Raw genomic sequence first — 21,406 nt, 5'->3', positions numbered from 1 at the left:
AGGCCACTTTACATATAGCGACCGCTCATTGACTGGTTACACGTGGGTCCCAGCCACGGGAACCAGGACTGGCTGACCAGTCTGGGGCTGGTTATGGCTTTTTGGGGGGGACCCCACGTCAATTTAAAAAAAAACTAAAAAACACACTTTCCATTATTAAACATACACAAATCACACTGATTTATGTATGTTTGATTGAATCTCGCAGTTCAGGAGGTGCATTTGAAACTTCTATTGACTCCCCGATTTGGCTGTAAAAACGGGCGAATATAGCAAAACGAATAACAGTAAATTCCCGATATGGGCACGTATTCAATTTTTAGCAAAAAGCCGTTTTTGCGTGTTTTTGGCAAAAACTGTTTGGTGATGACGTCATTTCGCGCAGCGGAAAAGTATCACCGTATTCAATTTGAAAGTCTTTCCGCCTAGGCGGCATGTCAATGCAATGTAATAGGCGAAAAAGTTTTGCCTATGAATAGCAGGCGGAAAAAAGTGCAAAATTGGGGTTTTGGGGTGCAATGTTGCGGGAACCCCCATGCAGCCTTCAGACAGTCCCCCAAAGGTAATCTGCGTCAAATTTTTTAAAAAAAACATTTAAGGACACCCCAAAAAATCACTTTGAATTTGGGGGCAAAAAAAAAATGTTGGGGGACAAAGTTAAAAACTAGCGAACTTGACTCTGGGGGGGTCCCCAAGTATGCCCCAGGTGTTTTTTTCATTGCAGGGGTTTGCGGCAGGTGGATTTTTCAAATTTTTTTAAACTTAACTTTACCAACTTTAAAATATGCTGACCCCCATTTTGAAGTACCCCAAATTTGCTGGGATAAGTTATTTTCTGCAAAAAAACTCCTGAATACTATTCTGCGCCACTTATACAAAAACGTAATTTAGCAGCTATTGAGCCCGTTTAAAAACACCAAATACCTTCAGCAAGCCAAATCGGGGAGTATCATAGGAAACCCCCATGTCAGAGCATCTTTTGGGGGGTGTCAGACTGATTTCCCCAAATCTGACCGTACTTTCCTGTTGCTTAAGTTTCGCCGGGTCCCGTTTTCGCTTACTTTCAAATTGAATACGGCGATACGCTAGCACGCGCGCCATACTTTTCCGCCTGCAAAACACGCAATGTAGGCGAGAAGTGCGGGATGCGAAAAAGTATCACGGCTCAGCTCAAATTGAATACGGGCCTTAGGCTGAAATGAATGAAGAGTACTTCCGATTTGAGCTGATGTTGAATTCATTTCTAGTAATAGAAACAGACGAATTTGCGGCATTAACTCACCCGATTTCACTCTCAAAAGATGAAAAACTCACCCGAGTTTAATGATAGTAAATTCCTGATTAGCAAAAAAGTTATATTTTCACCCGAGATAGCAATCTCGGATCAACACGTATCTTAGTAAATTTACCCCTATAACGTCTTATATGTATATAACTTACACTAGGCAGAACATGTAACATACATAGTAAGTAAGGCTGAAATAAATAGCACAATAGGTCTAACAGGGTCATTCAGACCCGCTCGTGAGCGGCAGTACGCTCGCAAGCGGGTCGATGTTCCCCACTGCGCATGCGCACGACAGAGGGAGCTCCGTCGTGCGCATGCGCGAGACCCGGAGAGCGTCGGGCTCTCCATCGCTCCGGGTCTCGCACCAAAGGGGGCGTGCTGTCGATGTTGATTGACAGCACGCCCCCTTTGGTGGGCGTGCCGGGGGCGTTGCTGCCCAGACGGAGGAGTTCCCACTAGTGATGTCAGTGGGAGTGATTTTGGCTCTGATAGAGCCAAAATCACTCCAGGGCTTGTGGCAGGGAGACCCTACCGCAGGGTTTCCGTCGCAAGTCCGATGGTCGCGATGGTCAAGACCATCGCGACCATCATCATGGACGCTCGCATATGCTGTGGGTGGTCACACACAGCTATGCGAGCGTCCAAGAGGACGCTCCATTTTCAGGGAGGAGGGCCCTGATTCATAGCGAGCGCTCTGGTCAGAGCGTTCAGCTCTGAATCAGGCCCTAAGTTCTACCGTCCAGATCCTATAATTGTGCTGAAATGAATGACAGCAAACCAGAATACCAGTGTTATATACCGTCACATAGGCAGCTTATTGCCCAACCACAACGTGCTGCTAGTAGGAGCGATGGCAGCATCTCTGACCTACTAGACGCGGGGGAAGTGGCGGAACACAGGTAATTGATATTTTACATTTATAATTAAATTATGGCAATTCCAGTTTCCTGTGTAGTCATCCTTTACCTTTGAAATAATGTACAAACTTGTGTAATAAAATTCAAATTTTACTGATCAGTGGGTTGGGGGGTTATAATTCTGAAGCACTGAGAGCAGACGGAATGAAAATTATTTGTCCACATTACGATTTGTTACACAATAAAGAACATTATGATTTGTTACACAATAAAGAACATAAGACATTTGCAGTGAATTAGAAACACCGGACAGATTTTTTTGGCCACAGCTATTGTGGAACTTATAAATGAACCAACCTTATTTTTTACACCCAACAACCCCCTCCCCTCATCCAGCTTCAGCCTATTGCTGCCAGGAAATGATGATATGTATGTCCAGCAAGTGATGGACACGTGTTATACTAGATAGTTACAGTAGAACAGTTATACAAATAATAATCCCTTTCAGTTACCGGAGAAGAGATTTAGGGCCTGATTTGAGAGGTCGACACAATGACGATGTTTTGCAGTTGAGCAATTTTCTTGTAAAGCGCATGTGCCTAAGTCACAAGTGCGCCAAGTGTGATCGCCAACGGCGGTCGCTGAGAGGATTTGTACGCAGAGTAATTGACAGTTAGCATTTGTGGGAGGTAACGGGAGGTGGAGAGTGAAACGCAGACGTGTCGTGATTGTTACAGCGGCGTGTCTCTGCCTCCGACTGCGTCTTCGTGCGCAGTCATAATGACACTGGCGGCTTACTTCCGACCATAGGCTTGCTCAGATGTATGATGTTGAGACAGATGTGCGAACAATGGAGCGTCTGAGTACGCAAGCGGCGGATTTGAGACACAGTCAACGGGTGTAACTACACATCGCTGCGGCAATTGCACATTTTCACAGTACTGCTGACTACGGGATAGCAGCCGCGACGGGATTAGCGTCCACCTCTGAATCAGGCATCCATTTAGTAGCCTGAGGCAAAAATCATGACACCACAGCCAATCAGATCACTAGAAAGCAGGGACATCATGGGGGCCGCCTGCTCCAGTGATGTCACTAGTACATTGATCGGCTGCATTCTTAGGATTATTAGCCAAGCCTATAAAACATTAATTAAAATGCTTATTTCCACAAAATACAAATTTACATCCATAATTTGCAGTCCGGTTGCTGTATATATGTATAAAAAAGGTACATTAACAAATGGGCAACACAGTCAATACAAAATACACATGAAGAAAAACAATTATTTAATACAACAAAAATATAAGTATATTGCCAGAACGTCCTGTTTAACTTGGCTTGAATGTAAGTGCGACGCTGTTGATACAAAATCTCTGACCAGAAGGGGCGGGGCCATCATCAAACACATGACCGAGGTGAGCGTCACACTAAAGAGAAATAAAAAAACACAACAAAATTAATTCATGAATTTGTTAAAATAAGTTAATCAATAACACATTTAAGGGCCTATTTATCAAGCTTTTTTTTCATAATATATAATGTAGAAACTGCAGTTTCCGCAAACTCTGGGCCTCATTCAGAGGCGGTTGTAGGATGCAAGCGGTCACTCTGAAACAGGGCGTCCGCTTGCATCCTGAACAGCCGCCTCCATGTCGGGCGTTAGACTGTGGGTTAACACCCACAGCTCTAACGACCGCTAAGGGTGATGGTCGCGACCATCGGGGCTTCGCGACCATCGGGGCTTACGACGAAACCCTAAGGTAGGGTCTCGTCAACCTTAAGCCCCAGGGGGCTTCCTGCTCTGTTTGAGCAGGGAGCTCCCCACTGACATCACTGATGATGTCAGTGGGGCCGCCCCCAAACGGCAAGCGTTCCAATAGGAACGCCTCCGTTTGGCCGGGCACGCCCCCGGCCCGCCCAGCAAATGGAGCGAGCTGTCAATCAACATCGACAGCTCGCCCCGTCTGCTACGAGACCCCTAACGACGGATCACCCGTCGTTAGCCGGATGTCGCGCATGCGCACAATGGAGCCGGCTCTGTCTTGCGCATGTGCACTGGAGCAACATCGATCCGGTCGCGAGCTCGAAGAGCTAACGACCGGGTCTGAATAAGCTCCTCTGTCCCTCCAAGTTTCTCTTAGTACATAGCGGGCATATTGTCAATAAAAATTACCCCCCCCCCCCCGAATACGGAACCTTAATAATCACGGCAGTACCGCGATTATTAGTAAATCAGTAATAAGGAGAAACACATCTGTAAAAATATATAAATATACTGTATGCATCTATCTTAGATTGCAAGCTTCTGCAGGTAACACCAAATTATTTGGTATGTTTGTGTAAGGGTATTGGGCTTGTCTGATATTTCTGCATCCCCACAAACCCATAAGCCACATCTGGTATACAGAGGTGTAGGCTTGCTCTTGAAGCAATCCAACTAGGGAAGTGATGGGTAACAGATGGCCCTCAGGCTGCCGGACTTCATTCACGGCCTACAATTCAGCTTTACTCCCCCTACTCAGCGTTATTCCCTGCTGTATGGCCCACAGATCTTCACCTGTAAACCCTGCTTTTACTGAATAAAACATAAGACCACAGTTGATGATCAGCTGGTCATAAAACATGAGAAAAACACTCAACATGACCAGAGCAGTCGACTTTTGCATCACATTTCCTCTGCACAACATAGGGCCTGATACAACACGGATCGCTATTGTGATGCCAGCTGCGATTACGCACGCATTTGTACTGCGAAGATATGCTAATGTTTGCAATCGCCCAGCCAGCATAGAGACTCCCACCACCGCTTTCTCACATCCATAATACCTCGCAGTCCTGCCTATACACCGGTAACATCGGCCCCTCACGCAGAATGACAGCAGCTCTGACCTGTCTCAGAAACTGCAAGTCTCGTCACACGCAGTGAGTACTCAGGCTGCGTATGCCATCGCAGTGGCTAATTTATGCACGCCCAGGATACAGCGTTCAAATGGACAGGCAGGCCTACGTTTCTACGACCACTTCCCTGTCACCACCCCCAAACACTGATGTCCCATTACTCCGCGATGGCTTTGTATCTGCGTACGTGACAGCAATGTTGACCTGCGCAAATGTGCATGTGCAGTACGCACCATCGGCCCATCTGCGTACGCGGCTGCAATTGCGATCCGTGATGACTCAGGCCCATAGAAAGGACACACAGCCCTGATTAGTAATTAGTGACTATTATTAGTGGCCATTAGATTAGTGCTTAGTAACTGCAGGCACTCCCAGTAAAAGGTGGAGCAGTTCTAAGTAGTATGACAGGGTAGGTGGGAGTCTGAATTAAGTTTTGGAGTACATGTACGATCTAAGGGCATGTGGTGCACATTTTGGGTTAAAGCATGCATGAAGATCAAAGTGTGTGGGCGCAACAAGGAAAAAGTCTTATATGCAATTTTGAAAAGTTTATTATTAATAGAAACTAAAGCAGTGCCCCCTGTAGTAGTGCCCCTTATGCAATTCATCCCTGTATTGGAGACCCTTATGCAATGCCCCCAGATGTTGTGCCCATTATACAATGCCCCTTATGCAGTGCACCCAGTAGTGCCCCGGATGTTGTACGCCCAGTAATGCCCCTTATGCAAAGCCCCCAGTAATGCCCCTTATGCAGAGCCCCCAGTAATGCCCCTTATGTTGTACCCACAGTAATGCCCCTAGTAGTGCACTTATGCAGTGCTCCCAGTAATACCCCTTATGCAGTGCTCCCAGTAATGTCCCTTATGCAGAGCCCCCAGTAGTGCCCCTTATGAAGTGCCCCAGTAATGCCCCTAATAGTGCACCTTATGTTGTGCGCCTTATGCTGTGCCCCCTCCCAGTATAGAACAGGCCCCACTCACCTGTGCAGTACTTACCTTTCTTCACGATGGCCGCTGGGCACCGCTCCAGTCCACGCTGTCATCACTCCCACCGTCCTGCATAGACGCTGACAGGATCTAATTAGATCCAGAGCGGCAGACGCAGGCTCCTCTCATCGCGGGTGACGTCATGACATCTCCCGCGCGCTGCATCACTGGGAACGCTGGCCTCTGAAACGATTATAGGCTTCTGTCTCTGATCGCTTCAGAGACCAGTGCTGCAAGTTTTAAATAAAGTAACACTGCCCGATCGGAGGGGGGCAGGGGTGTGGGCCGCATATTATATATATTTGGGCCGCATAAAATGTTGATTCGGGCTGCATGTTTCACATGCCTGGGTTAGAGGGAGCATTTGTGGTAACTGAGAAGTCTGAGGAGTGAGTATATTGGGGCATTTTGGGATGAGTGAGTTGGGGTTGTTTTTCTTACTGCTATCATGTTGTAGCCGTCGACTGCAACATGACAGCAATTTGTGGCTTGCACCGAGCGGACCTCATACAGGACCAAGAGTATATCTGCTATATAGCTGTCTGAACATTTCAGTAGCATTTCATAATATGCTTATTTTTTATTCATATTAAAAACATTTAACAAATATAAAGAAAGCATAACAAAAAGAAAGAAAGAGCCTGGCTTCTAAATTGGATCTCTGAATATTTGGGGGGAGTTTAGTTTTCCTTGGCTAGCGCAGGACTGCACAATATGTGGATCTTTGCATGTACTGAAACTACAAGCCCCAGCATGCCTTGTCAGATAACTGATGGCTATGACGGTATTCTGGGACCTGTCGTTTCACAACACCTTGAAAGCCAAAGGTTGTCTGGGCCTAGAGTAGTATATTACCAGTTACTAGCCAAGATAAGCCCATGGAGGTGCTGGAAATGTGCAGAGCTTGCGACCATTGTAGGGAAGCTGCTGCTTGGACAGCTATGATGTTCTACAGCTTGTCCTATCAGCAGTGCCCCAACAACCCCTAACTCTTTACTCTCCAGGCACTGGAGCACTGACCGAGCAGGGGCGCATCAGAGGGAAGATCTCTAACTTCAGTGACCTACAAGGTTTTACTGACTTAGGCGGGGTGAGAAGAATTACTGGAAAGCTGTAAGGAAGCTGGAAATCTCCTTTATGTGTCAGCATATTCTGCACGTTATAAGAGCAATCATCCAAGATGACAAAAGTTGTAGCAGCAGAAACAAGACCTGTCCTCCTGGAACCAAATGGCAGAGATGTACCAGTCCCAGATATATACTCATTTATAATAAAGGTAACGTATTGTACACAAAGATGACATTACTTATATACAACGGCAGCTATATAAGGGCCTGATTCAGAGCCGGACGCTCTGACCAGAGCGCTCGCTCTGAATCAGGGCCCTCCTACCTAACATTGGAGCGGCCTCTTGGACGCTCGCATAGCTGTGGGTTACCACCCACAGCTTATGCGAGCGTCCATGATGATGGTCGCGATGGTCAAGACCATCGCGACCATCGGGCTTGCAACGAGACCCTGCGGTAGGGTCTCGCTGCCACAAGCCCTGGAGTGATTTGGGCTCTATCAGAGCCAAAATCACGCCCACTGACATCACTAGTGATGTCAGTGGGGCCGGATCCAGACAGTAGGAGTTCCCATGGGAACGCCTCCGTCTGGCAGCCATGCCCCTTGCACACCCACCAAAAGGGGCGTGCTGTCACTCACCATCGACAGCACGCCCCCTTTGGTGCGAGACCCATAACGACGGCTACCCCGTCGTTATTCGGGTCTCACGCATGCGCACGACGGAGCTCCCTCCGTCGTGCGCATGCGCACTAGGGCACCATCGACCCGCTTGTAAGCGCTCAGCGCTCGCGAGCGGGTCAGAATCAAGCCCAAAGTCCCCTATAACATAATATACACAAAACCGTGATGTTTACCTCTTTGCAAATAACTTCAGTTCCGGCGCATCCCAGCGAGTTATCCGGCCGCCTGAGTACATTTGTGTTGCTTTCATTGTTTTCAACAGTGCCGTGGGCTTCCCAAAAGGAGGGCCAACCTGTCCCAGAATTATACTTCTTGTCTGAACTATAGATAACGGTAAAAATAAATAAAATACAGAAATTGAGAATACCCCAGGGTTCAGGATAATAACATAATAGATTATTAAATGTTTTTTTTTCTCTAACAATTTCTTAATTTAATCTTGTTGGCAGCTTCAGAACGCTCATTATGAATGGGGAAAATACCAGAAGGAACCCAGCCAAGGACTTCATAGTGAGAGAGCACTTTGTAAGTGGGTTATAGAAAGGTAATAGTAGGGGTTCAAGAGTTTCAAAAGAAAAATACTATCTCGTCTGCCTTTTCTGTTTGTTTCATTTGCATCTGCCAATTTCTTGTATTATTAAAGAGATGTTGGGCTTTGGCCACCTGCAGCGTTTATTAAACTGCCATCCTATCCATAACTGCTCTGCAATTCTGTTTAATCCATTTGCAGCTAATGCCATTAATTATTATTAGAAGGAAATCGATCTTCTATTATGTTGCCGTCCTCTCTGGGGCTGTTCTAACATTCTGTGGGGTCTATTTACTAAGCTTTGTTAGGATATAAAGTGAATGGTGATAAGGTACCAGTCAATCAACTAACTGTCATTTTTCAAACACAGCCTGTTACATGGCAGTTAGGAGCTGATTGGCTGGTACCTTTTCACTGTTCACTTTATCTGTGTCATCTCACAGTAGCCGATAGACACAACACTGCTCCAGTGCACGCTGTGTAGGTTGGAATTATTGGTGGGTCTGGACTGGATGATCCTGATATTTTGGACGTATGTTGATACACCTTTTGGCAAGGAATAGTTCTTAAAGTATATTAGAGGGACCTGGCCACCATTTAATTACACATCGACAAAGACTGAGACGGAGTTGAAATGCATTGGTGGATTGACAGAAGGAGGTACTGGATTGGTGGCCACGCATCTGGGGAACATTTGGACACCATGATTACCGCAGACTCCTGATCCCGGGAGGTGTTTGGACACTTTTACGCGAGCATAGGTGTGCTGTGTGCGCCCACACAATCCGGTACAATACCCTATCTGTATATAAGGTGTGATTTCGTGACATTTTATATTTTAAAATTTGTTTATACTTTATCCACTACTTTAAGAAAAATAAATGGTATTTCACTATTGCGGATCCTTTTTCTTTTTCTCCCCTATGTATAAATGGAATGATACTTATCCAATGTTAGTTTAAGGAGACCAGAAGGACCGTATTAAATGTGGATGTGGATGGAACTTTACTCCAATTACTCTAGAATTCTGGACAATATAAAGACTATTGGAATATACATATAAATGGTGATAAAACTGATCTGTGACCTGAAGGTTGCGTTATATAAAAAAAATTCCTGTTTTTGATTTACTTGTTTGGTGTAGGTCACCTTGGTAATGTTTAGCTGCACCCGTGGTTGAAGCGCAGATTTTTATCTATCGTGAATCACTGCTCTGAGCTAGAGATTTGAAATAAAGGCAATAGAAAAAAAAATTCTATCTAACATTGGTTTAGGTAACATTTTTATCCAGCCAGCTCACAAAGGTGCCACAACTGAGCCGATCATTATAAAATAGACTTTTTTTTTTTAGTATTTTTAGCATTTCTACTTGTTTTCAAACACAACTCAAAATTGCATGATTTAATCATATAGGTACCATTTTTTTAGCAATTTGACATTGTTAGGTGAAAGCTCCTGGCCCTCCTATAAATGCAAAGACAGAAGCAAATTGTACAAATGCCCAGTACAAGAAATGTTACACAAAACACTAGAGAAAAGATAGGATAATTAATTAGGATATAGGGAAGAATTTAATAAAGGACGATTTCAATCGATCTAAATCGATGTTTTATTTCTGAGGCTAAATAACATATTTACTAACACTTAAAAAACAAAATCAAAAACTGTCTGTTAGTAAATGTGCAATTCAGCCCCAGTAAAACAACATCGTCATTGAAACTGACCTTTAGTAAATTTGCCCCCTAGCCTACAAAGACAACTAGCGCAATGTCCGTGCTTCATATGGTTGATTTACTAATGACTATCTCCTGCAAGTGGCAGGCACTGGGGCAGCATATACTGTACATAAAGTCTTTCTGTACACACGGAGGCATAGTTTTAAGATCTTTGGTGTCCGCTGTAAAACAGAGCTGCCCCCACCCCAAATCTTTTCCCAACCCTAAACTTTATCTGCATTGCCTACCTGGAAGCTTCCAACTTAGAAAGTCTCCTACACAATTAATACTGGCCAAACAAAGAGGTAAGGAAACAGTCAGTACGGAGTCCGTGTACCATAGAGGAGGTCCCTGGGGCCTAGTAGCAGTTGTTACCGCAGCTTCCCCTACTTTTATGCTGCTACAAATATTTCTTTAGAACTCCATTAGATACATTATACGGGAAGGCGTAAAAATGGGTTTAACTTGTCTAACTGTTGCCTCTCAGCAAATAACGCAGAGGTATAGATTCTGACAGAATGGTTATGGTTACAGCCAGGTCTTTATTTCTCTATTACTTCCTCAGTGTGCTCATATTGCAGTAATCTGAGAAGTAACTGGGGAGAGAGAGCGGCAATCAGCCAAATAACTGTATTTTACCTGAACAGCGGGGTGTTACAGCAGACACAATGATACATTCCTTCTTCTGTGTTGTTCAGGTAGATGCCACTGAAAGGCTAAGGAAACAGATTGGCTATTAATTCAACCTGACTCAAAGGCACAATATGGGGGAGATGTATCTAGCCTTAAAGAGATATAAAGTGGAGAGAGATAAAGGACCAACCAATCAGCTCCTAACTGTCATTTTTCAAACACAGGCCCAGATTTATCAACGAGTGTCATTCTTGTTATCAGTCAGCTCATAACTGTCATGTGTTTGAAAAATGACAGTTAGGAGCTGATTGGTAGGAGCACCATTTAAGATTAGTGACAAGTGATAACAAGAATATCACTTGTTGATAAATCTGGGTCTATGTTTGAAAAATGGGATTTTGGTACCTACCGGTAAATCCTTTTATCTGATTCCACAGGGGACACTGGAGGTGCTTACACTGGGGGTATAGAGGCGTGGATAGCTGGAGCTGGCACTTTAAAATTTAGAAGTGTGAAGCTCCTCCCCCTCTATGCCCCACCAGCCCTCAGTTTAGAAAATGAAGACCGAGAGGAGGTGGAGAACAAGCGGAGTGAAAAGGAGAGAAGAGCACACAATAACTGAATCATACAACATCCAGAACAAACCAAACAGGTAGGCATAGAGCGCAGAGATGGGCGTCCAGTGTCCCCTGTGGAATCAGAGAAAAGGATTTACCGGTAGGTACCAAAATCCCATTTTCTCTTTCATCCACTAGGGGACACTGGAGGTGCTTACGCTGGGGACGTCCCAAAGTTATCCCCACGGGCGGAAGTGCTCTGTGGCGCCTGCAGAACAAGGCAGCCAAAACGGGACGGCGAAGAGGCAAACGTATCAAATTTGTAAAACTTGACAAACGTGTGAACTGAAGACCAAGTGGCCGCACGGCCCAATTGTGACGTAGATGCTCCTCTATCGGCCGCCCATGACGCACCCACAGAACATGTGGAATGAGCCAAAATTGACGAAGGAGGCCGACGGTTAGCACTAACATAAGCTTGATAAATAGTCAGCCGGATCCAACTTGTTAAAGTCTGCTTAGACGATGGCCAACCCCTCCGAACCGCATCATAGAGGACAAAAAGCGACTCAGACTTACGAAGGGAAGCAGTCCTGTCAACATAGATGCGGAGAGCCCTAACCACATCCAAGGTAGAAGAACCAGAGTCCTCCACCAACGATGGTACCACAATAGGCTGATTGATATGGAAAGCCGACACGACCTTAGGAAGGAAGGCGACTATTGTCCGGAGTTCCGCTCTATCCGCATGAAACACTAGGTAAGGAGGTTTATAGGAAAGAGCCCCCAATTCTGAAAACCCTACGAGCCGAAGCGAGAGCCAGGAGGATGACCGTCTTCCAAGATAGGTACTTAAGATCAACCTCCTCCAAAGGTTCAAACATGGGCGACTGAAGGAACAGAAGAACTAGATTAAGGTCCCAGGGATCAATTGGATGTACAAAAGGAGGTTGCACGCGCAAGACCCGTTGAAGAAACGTCTGCACTTCAGGAATGAGGGCCAATTTCCTTTGAAAGAAAATGGAAAGGGCAGAAACCTGCACCTTTAAGGTTCCTAGACGAAGGCCAGAATCCAGACCCGTCTGAAGGAAAAGCAGAAACCGGGATAAGCGAAAGGTCCTAGACGGAAGATCCCGACTGGAACACCATGAGATATAAGCACGCCAGATGCGATGATAATGCGCAGCCGAAACTGGCTTCCTGGCGCGTAGCATGGTGGGAATAACCGCGTCTGGGATACCTCTACGTCTTAGGATATCGGTTTCAAGAGCCACCCCGTTAAACGTAGATGCGCTAAGTTGGGGTGTATGAAAGGGCCCTGCTGTAGAAGATCCGGGCGCAGAGGAAGGGGCCACGGATCGTCTGATAATAGGGACCGAAGGTCCGAGAACCAACTTCTCCAAGGCCAGTTCGGGGCCACGAGAATTACTGAGGCTGACTCCTGTTTTATTCTTTTTAGAAGACGAGGAAGAAGTGGAATCGGAGGGAAAAGGTAAACGAAGTCTTGTCAGAGCGTCTACTGCTTCTGCCTGCGGATCTCGACGATTCAATCGTGACGCCATGAGATCCACCTGAGGACATCCCCATCGACGTATCAGCGCGTTGAACACGTCTTGATGAAGCTTCCATTCCCCGGGATGGACATCCTGTCGACTTAGGTAATCTGCTTCCCAGTTGTCCACACCCGGAATGAATACCGCTGATAGGATTATTGACTGATTCTCGGCCCACCGGAGGATCCGAGTTACCTCTCGCATAGCCATGCGACTCCGAGTCCCTCCTTGGCGGTTGATGTAAACGACAGCCGTCACGTTGTCGAACTGAACTCTTACCGGACGAGCCTTTAGCAACTCTGTTGCCTCTATCAGAGCATTGTAAACACATTCCAACACATTTATGGGCCACTTCTGTTCTAGAGGGAACCATCTACCCTGAAAGTGATAATCGAGGACTACTGCGCCCCATCCTCGAAGGCTGGCATCCGTGGTTATGATGATCCAGTCCCACATTCTGAATCGTTTTCCCGCTAACAGATTGCTGAATTGTGTCCACCAAAGAAGGGCTACTCTGGTAACCGGGCTCAGACGGATCTGTCGATGTAAGAACAGATGAGACCCTGACCCCTGTGCTAACAGGTCCAGCTGAAACACCCTGGAGCGGAACCGGCCGAACTGTAGTGCCTCGAAAGCAGCTACCATTTTCCCCAAGAGGCGCAGACAAAGAAGCATTGACACAGTCTTTGTTTTGAGGACCAGCTGAACTAACACTCGGATATCCTTGGCCTTGTCTGTTGGAAGAAAAATCCTCTGAGATTTCGTATCCAATATCATGCCCAGAAATAAAAGTTTCTGGGACGGATTGAGATTCGACTTCTTGAAGTTGATTATCCAACCATGTTGGATTAGAATGTGATATGTCAGTAAGGCATGATCTGATAGAAGAGGCACCGATGGAGCCTTGAGTAACAGATCGTCCAAATAAGGTATTATGTTCACTCCTGATGACCGAAGGAGAGTGATCATGACTGACATGAGTTTGGAGAAGATGCGGGGAGCCAAGGATAACCCGAACGGCAATGCCGAAATTGATAATGATCCTTCAAAATGGCGAAATGCAGTAAAGCCTGGTGTGGTTCCCAAATGGGAACATGGAGATATGCATCATTGATATCCAGGGATAATAGGAACTCCCCTGGCTCCAAGCTCGCTATTACTGACTTTAGAGACTCCATCTTGAAACGATACATCTTCAGATACCGGTTCAAAGACTTTAGGTTTAAGATGGGCCTGATCGAGCCATCCGGCTTGGGTACTACAAACAGGTTTGAGTAAAACCCCATACCTCGTTGAAGTTCCGGAACTGGAACTATCACAGAAGATACTACTAGAGACTGGATAGCCTCCTGTAGAACCTTGGCTCTTTCTGCCTGTATTTGCAGACTTGTAGTGAAGAACTGAGGTGGAGGGGAGGTCTCGAAATCTATTCGGTACCCCAGGGTAATTAGTCTTCGGATCCATGGTTCTGTAGAAGTCTGGTTCCAAACTTGCTGAAATCTTTGCAGGCGGCCTCCCACTGCAGATGGTCCCAGGTGGGACGGAAGACCGTCATGCCACTTGTTTCTCAGCTGGTTTAGGCTCTGGTCTACGAGCAACCGTGTGTGGACGACCTCTACCTCTGCCACCTCTTGGTTGCGTGGGAGCACCTCTGGTCCTACCACGAAAGGAATGTGGCGCCCGAAAGGAATTAAACGAAGGTCCAGTGTAAATTCTTCTGGGAGCCGTTGCAGCTGACGGGAGGAAGGAAGACTTACCCCCTGTGGCTTGGGATATCCATTTGTCTAATTCTGGCCCGAACAGCATGTCGCCAGTGAATGGTAGACTTTCCACCGCACGCTTGGATTCTGCGTCAGCTTGCAGAGGACTCTGTGGTCCGAAATCACCGAAGCAGATATGCGAGCACTAATCTGACTGACATCCTTTGAAGCTTCTCCCATGTAAACTGCAGATTCACGGATGTGTTCTGCTAGTAGAGGTAACTCTGCTATGGAATTACCTGAGTCCAATTCTGTAATCAATTGATCGGCCCAGGAAACCACCGCCTTGTTAACCCAATCGGTGGTTGAGCACCCGCTGCTGTATAAATAGATCTTAGTGTTGTCTCCAATTTATGATCCGACCGATCTTTTAGAACTGTAGCTCCCGGTACTGGTATTCTTTGAGAGACGGGAGACAGACGCATCTACTGGAGGGGTTTCCCACTTCTCCATCATGGATGAAGGAAAAGGGTAACTAGATGAAAACCGGTGCGGAATCTGGAACCTCTTATCCGGCTGTTTCCAAGCTACTGAGAGCTGTTGCTGAAGTTGCTGCGAGAACGGAAAAACTGCAGAGCTCTTCGGTTGTTCGTTAAATAATTAAAACTCCTGTGATGGAGGAATTATATCCTCAGGTAAATTCAGAGTCTTTCTGACCGCCAAAATTAAAGATTCCACCCCGGGAGAGGTGGACTCTAACTCCTGAGGGGTATTGTCCTGTAACGCATCCTCCAATTCCCCTTCTTCGGTATCCTCCATAGTAAGGAATTCTTCCTCCGACTCCTCTGACTGGAGAACAGTCGTCAGACTACGCTTCTGTGTCGGTCTCTGGTAGGAAGTGCAGGGTGCGGATGCCGCTGTGCCCATAACCTGTACCAAGGTGTCTAGAGACTTAGTTAGCCCTGCCACCCAGGGAGGTTGAGACTTACGTGCCTCAGCTAACTCTGACGCTAAGACTGACATAACTCCTACCATGTCAGCGGCCCATGGCAGGGCAACTGAGTCAGCGCCATCGGTGGATCAATTGTTATACAAGCATCACATAACGTGGACCCGGTGGCATGCGGCTTAGATAGTTTGTGGTTACATTTAGAACAGACAAACATCTTTTGAGCCGCTTTTGTTTTGTTTGACATGGATAAACAACAGTCACCCAGACACAATAGACACAGTAGTGATTAGAAATAAAACAGAAGGCTGGTTGGGACACAGAGGAAGAGGTACCCCCTCCCATAGATTAGATTCCCTGCACTGACACGCCAGTGTTACTCACAGCCTCTTGCCAGGGATGTAGACAGGAGAATCAGCCTTCTGCATGTGCCTGCACAGTACCTGTAGTGGAGAGATGCAGGCAAGTAACACGCTGCTCTAACAGACACTGCCGCGTTAATTAGACAGGGAGCCCGCACTATTAGGCTCCGCCCCCTTTCTCAAGTCCGAGGGACTGTAAAATGGCCACCTCGCTGCAGTTATCACCTCCCCCCTGCGCTAGCCCCGCTGAGAAGGAGCCGCTAGTTGCGCTCATCAGCGGGGAGAGGGGAGATGCATAAATCATTGAGCAGCGCTTATAGCGCTCTCTGAATTCAGCGCTGGCGGCGGGGCAGGAGTCGGGGAAAGTGCAAGTGATTTGTACTCACTGCGCTCCCCTGGATGGCTCTTCTGAACAGCACTTCTCCTCCCTCCTGGAGGCAGACTGCGCTATGTGTGTGTGCGGCATTAAGGAGCTGTCAGATGCTTTTGGTGAAGCACTGCACACTCCTTCCTGTAACCCAGGAGGTTAACAGGGTGCCAGTAACCCGGACCCCAGCTTCATAGAGGTGGCGAAGGGTACTTGAAAAATAATCTAGAAGATGTTTTAAATAATAAAACAAAAAATAAATAATAATGTTAAATAAAAGAAATAAATTAGATGAGATGCTGGAGCACAGCAAATTGTGACCAGCTCCGATGGCACATTTTCTAAACTGAGGGCTGGTGAGGCATAGAGGGGGAGGAGCGTCACACTTCTAAATTTTAAAGTGCCAGCTCCAGCTATCCACGCCTCTATACCCCCAGCGTAAGCACCTCCAGTGTCCCCTAGTGGATGAAAGAGAAATTACTGTTAGGAGGTGTTTGGTGTTAGTAACTGCGGTGGGCAGTGCGGCATTCCGCTGGTTGCTAGGAGATCTGAACACCAGTGTCAGCAGCTGCTTTGAATGCTGGTCCCAGTCATTGTTAGGAGACTGGAACGTCTGTGAAACTGAACATAGGCTGCACAGGAATACATGCAGCTGGTGTCAATTAGCTGGGACACTCACCTAGCTGCTCACCTGTAGCATATTTCACTTGCAGGGGGATTGTTTTGGTTGATGCTTTGTGATTGGTCTGTGTGTGTAGTAAAAGACTGACAGGCTTCTACTTCCTTGTCAGTCATAGCTTCATGCCTTGGTGATTAGCCTGCTGATCTTGAAGTCTGGAGAAGCTCTGCATTGCTGGTATCCTGATTCATTTGTGCACGTCCAGTCTGGTCTATGGCCTCCTATTCTTTGCATCACTGTGTTGTTTAGTATTGGTTTACTTATCTTTGAAAAGTGCTGTATGCAATTAACATTATCAAGCTACTTGTTTAAACTATACAGCTTCAGTTCTCATTATTGGGAAAAGTGCTGTTTGTCTGCAGTTACCATTACCAAGCTATCTTTTGTAATACAGCTTCAGTTGCTATTATTAAAATCACGTGTCAAACCATACAACTTCAGTATACTCACATAATGTATCCAGGTACTCCAGCTTTAACACTGAGATTACATGCTAATTGGTGAAGTCCTGGTGGCATCTTGGTAACATTGAGAGCATCTCTCTCAATGGGGATAAGGGTGGCTGTTATAGGCAAAGACTTCTGTAGCGTGGTTCTAGGGGTCTCGTGCCATTATTCACATGTATCATAACAATTGGTTGGTGCTTTATCTCTCTCCACTTTATCTCGCTCCAGGGGGTATATTTACTAAAGTGCGCGTTTATAGAAGTAAAGATTTTGCCCATAGCAAACAAGCAGATTATCTTTTAGAAGGCGATAGATAAATGTTAAGTAGAATCTGATTAGTTGCTATGGGCAACATCTCCACTTCAAAAAAACCTGCACTAGTAAATATACCTCCAAGGCTTGATACATATGGCCCTATGTCTTTTAAGAACAGTCTACTAAGATTTCTAAACAGTTACTATTTAAACAGACCCTAGATCCAATTTACCAGCATGAGGACCAATGGATGAGATCTGCTCATTGTTTATATACAAGGAAGTTGTCTTTATCTCAGGCCACTTACCAGCTCTGTGCCCTTTTCCCTGGTTACGTAGTACTGCTCCGAGGTGAGTTTTTCTTGCCAGTCAGTAGAGACAACAGTTTCATCATATCTTGTAAGTGATCCTCTGCCTTAAAAAGAAATGGTTACATAATTTGTCATTGAAATATTGACAAGTACACTGTGGGCCTAAATCAGAGATCTACACATTTTGAAACCCAACTGTAAGTGTCAAAATTCTGTCTTACAAGTTGTTGTTTTATATATTGTGAGTCAGACATATCTTGAATTAAGTGCATCTGAAAACATAGCAGTATTTCTACGTCATGTGCACAGATGTCTCTGACTACGACCAACAACAGAGTAGAGATGCAGCTTGACAGCGTTAGTTAGAGATGGGAAAGTTGCATTACTTCTTTTATATTGTGTATAAATAAGGTAAAGTGTTGTATGAACAAAATATTTTCCATATATAAGGGTCTATTCACTAAGTCTTGGAGAGAGATAAAGTAGAGAGAAATAAAGTACCAACCAATGAGCTCCTAACTGCCATGTTACAGGCTATATTTGAAAAAATGTCAGGAGCTGATTGGTTGGCACTTTATCTCTCTGTACTTTATCTTGCTCCAGGGCTTAGTGAACAGACCCCATAATGTATTGAGATATACTGTATATTCATCCCCAAAATGTTGTTTACAGCTTTATAAATCCACTGGGAATATTCTTTTTTGCAGTAGTCCAAATGGAAAATACAAACTTGAAATCTCTATATACTCCTGCAGGCTGACATATTATATAGCTACTAAATGAATAGGCAAATCTAAATAGAGACTCGGTGCGTGGTATGGAATTGAATATATATTCACACCCTACAAAGACTCAAGTCCGATTGAAGTAAGACGGCGTTGTATGTAGAGAAGATCTTATATATTCTACCGCAGGGAACCATTACTAGATGGCATCATAATTAAATCTACATACTTATATCTACCACCTATGCCGTGTACACTGTATCTACTACCTATGCCAGAGGTTCCCAAACGCGGTCCTCCAGGCTCCCCAACAGTTCAGATATAGAGATATCCATGGATGAGCACACACAGGTGGTTAAATCAAATTGACTGAGGCACTAATTAAGTCACCTGTGCTCAACCATGGATTTCTTTAAAACCTGAACTGTTGGGGAGCCTTGAGTGCCGCATTTGGGAACCTCCGAGTCTTATGCCTTTTGTGTTATATTTACCACCTAGTGCATTATATCTCCCACCTATGCCTCGTGTATTATATCTACCACCTATGCCTCGTGCATTATATCTACCACCTATGCTTGGCGATTTTATCTCTACCTCCTATACCTTGTGCGTTAAATCTACCACCTACGCCTCATGCATTATATCTACCACCTACGCCTCATGTATTATATCTACCACCTATGCCTCATGTATTATATCTACCACCTATGCCTCATGCATTATATCTACCACCTATGCATTGTGTATAATATCTACCATTTATTAATAGTAAAAAGCTTTGAGTTAATTGTTTAATTGACAAGTAAAATGATTTATAAAACACATTGCTGCCAGGAAAGTCCTGTACAAATAGCACCTCTGTCAGAAATGTATGATGTCCACTACAATCCTTACATGGTCAGTAGTACCTGCTTCTGGTATAGACAACAGAGAAGACAACATGTGGGTGAATTGCAGAGGCCCCACCCTGGTGGACTACATGGTGCCATAACATTATGTCAAAGAGAATTAGTGAAGGAATCATGTAAGTGCCCATCAAAGAACTAGTACGTAGAATCGTCTCTGGGTAAGATCACACAGCATGGGGTAGATGTAGGACTTTTTGGATCACCACCTCTAATTGTTTTAAGTTTAAAAGATGCAGTAGACATTTTAGTAATCCGTAGCCAGATCCACTATAATAGGCATGTTGGGGCCGCTCTGTTTAGGGTTTGCACACAGCACTGCTATGAGCAGAAGACATTATCCTCTGCCAGCCCCTGCGTGATATTTTAACCCACTTACATTTCAGCTCTATCTAGGCATCCCACAATCCCCTACTATGTCCTGAATTGCCCTGAAGCATTCCGCTGCCATGGAAGCCACTACTGGGACTTGGAACTGTCAGTGTAGAGCCAGACCACCTAGAATGAGAAAATATAAGTTTCACATGCGAGACCGAACAATATCTAATCTCACAAGATCACGCTGAGCACTGATTCGCTGCCTGAACAGTCAGACAGCTCACAATGTCCAATTGGATCAGTGAGGCTTCGTGTAGATGAGTAAGAGGCTCAGATGAAAAGAAGCCAGAACAGAGCTGGAGGGAAGGCCTGGGCAGTGAGATCTTGGAGGGAGAGAGTGTAGGGAACAGAGAATGTTGGTGAGAAAGGCGAGTTGTGGTGAGGTAGATACAGCAGACCTGCCAAGTCCATAGTCCCATTACATGACACATGGCTTGGGATCGTGCACCATTGCATGTTGATAAACAAGAAAGCCAGCTAGAAGGAACCATGTTTCTACTGCTACTCTAAGGTCCACACCTAGATTGAGAGGGTGAGTAATCCTGGGACATGATGTGTGACATGATTAGTGCCATAAGACTCTACATACTGTATGAAAATATGAAACTATATGGGCTTTTTTTGCTATCTGGGGAACATTTAATTTGATGCCATGTGAGTCTATATGGTGGTATGCTTATGTGGTTGCTGTATAGTGGTATTCTATTAACTGGTGGCATTGGAGGCTCTGCACGGAAATGTATGGATCTTGGGTTGCAATAAACTGTTGATAAGATGGAGTTACATAACTATGAAATGACGATAAATAAATGCACTCCCTTTAGAACTGTGCCAAGTAGGAATATAGCTACTACTCATTCCCATAAATTCCCTCCTATATACCTTTGGTCTTTTATGCTGTTTTCATGTGACGTTTGTGAGTGCAGGTCCTTAATGCTGGCCATACACGAGTACGAGCAGCATAAGATAAGATTCTACTTACTTTTTCCCTTGAACTCCCCCAGCAGCTCCCTGGCAGTCCCGGACACACGATTGACACACGCTATACATCCGATCACACAATACGATGCATTGTGCGCAGGGGCGCCGAGAGGGGGGGGAGCGGGTACAGATTACCCGGGTCCGGCACCTCTCCCCCTCCCTTCACTCTCTCTCAGCAGCCCAGCACACAGCAGTCTCCTTTGCCTGTGGGGGGGAGTGATCACACTGATCGCGCCCCCCCTGGCTTTGCGCCGGGCTGAGGGGCTTACAGCATCCCCCTCCCCAGCGCGCAGTGCCACAAAACTTCTTTTTGCTCAAGGGGGCGTGGTCACGCCTCCCGCGATAGGCCACGTCCCCTCTGTACCTGGGCCCGCCGCGGCTCTCTACGGCCCTGATCGTGCGTCTGACGTCCGAGCGGCGTCATTTGAAAAAAAAAAAAAAAGAAAGAAGACTGATGCACACACGGGGAGATCTGTAATGCATGCATCTGTCTTTAATAAAATAAACACAGATGCAGGGATGGTTCAGTGAGAAAAAAAAAAGTGTTTAAAAAAAATAAAACCGCGTGCCCCCCCAAAGAG

General features: G+C 45.7%; 1 protein-coding gene across 1 annotated transcript in view; it reads right to left on the bottom strand.

The window, feature by feature from the left end:
* Positions 1-3,417: 3,417 nt before the first annotated feature.
* The window catches only part of LOC148480562 (methionine-R-sulfoxide reductase B2, mitochondrial-like), a 51,017-nt gene continuing 33,028 nt past the window's right edge, over positions 3,418-21,406 (bottom strand). Inside the window, exons 2-5 of the mRNA XM_088454219.1 lie at positions 17,834-17,940; positions 10,665-10,741; positions 7,955-8,102; positions 3,418-3,575 (exon numbers count right to left, since the gene is read on the bottom strand). Of these exons, the coding sequence (XP_088310345.1) occupies positions 3,477-3,575; positions 7,955-8,102; positions 10,665-10,741; positions 17,834-17,940 (431 nt within the window). The 3' untranslated portion in view covers positions 3,418-3,476. The remainder of the gene's footprint in view (positions 3,576-7,954; positions 8,103-10,664; positions 10,742-17,833; positions 17,941-21,406) is intronic.

This window comes from Taudactylus pleione, unplaced genomic scaffold (genome assembly GCF_031769625.1).
Source record: "Taudactylus pleione unplaced genomic scaffold, aTauple2 ptg000610l, whole genome shotgun sequence".
NCBI lineage: Eukaryota > Metazoa > Chordata > Amphibia > Anura > Myobatrachidae > Taudactylus > Taudactylus pleione.
The sequence above is the reverse complement of the archived record's forward strand: the minus strand, read 5'-3'. Positions and strand labels throughout refer to the sequence as shown.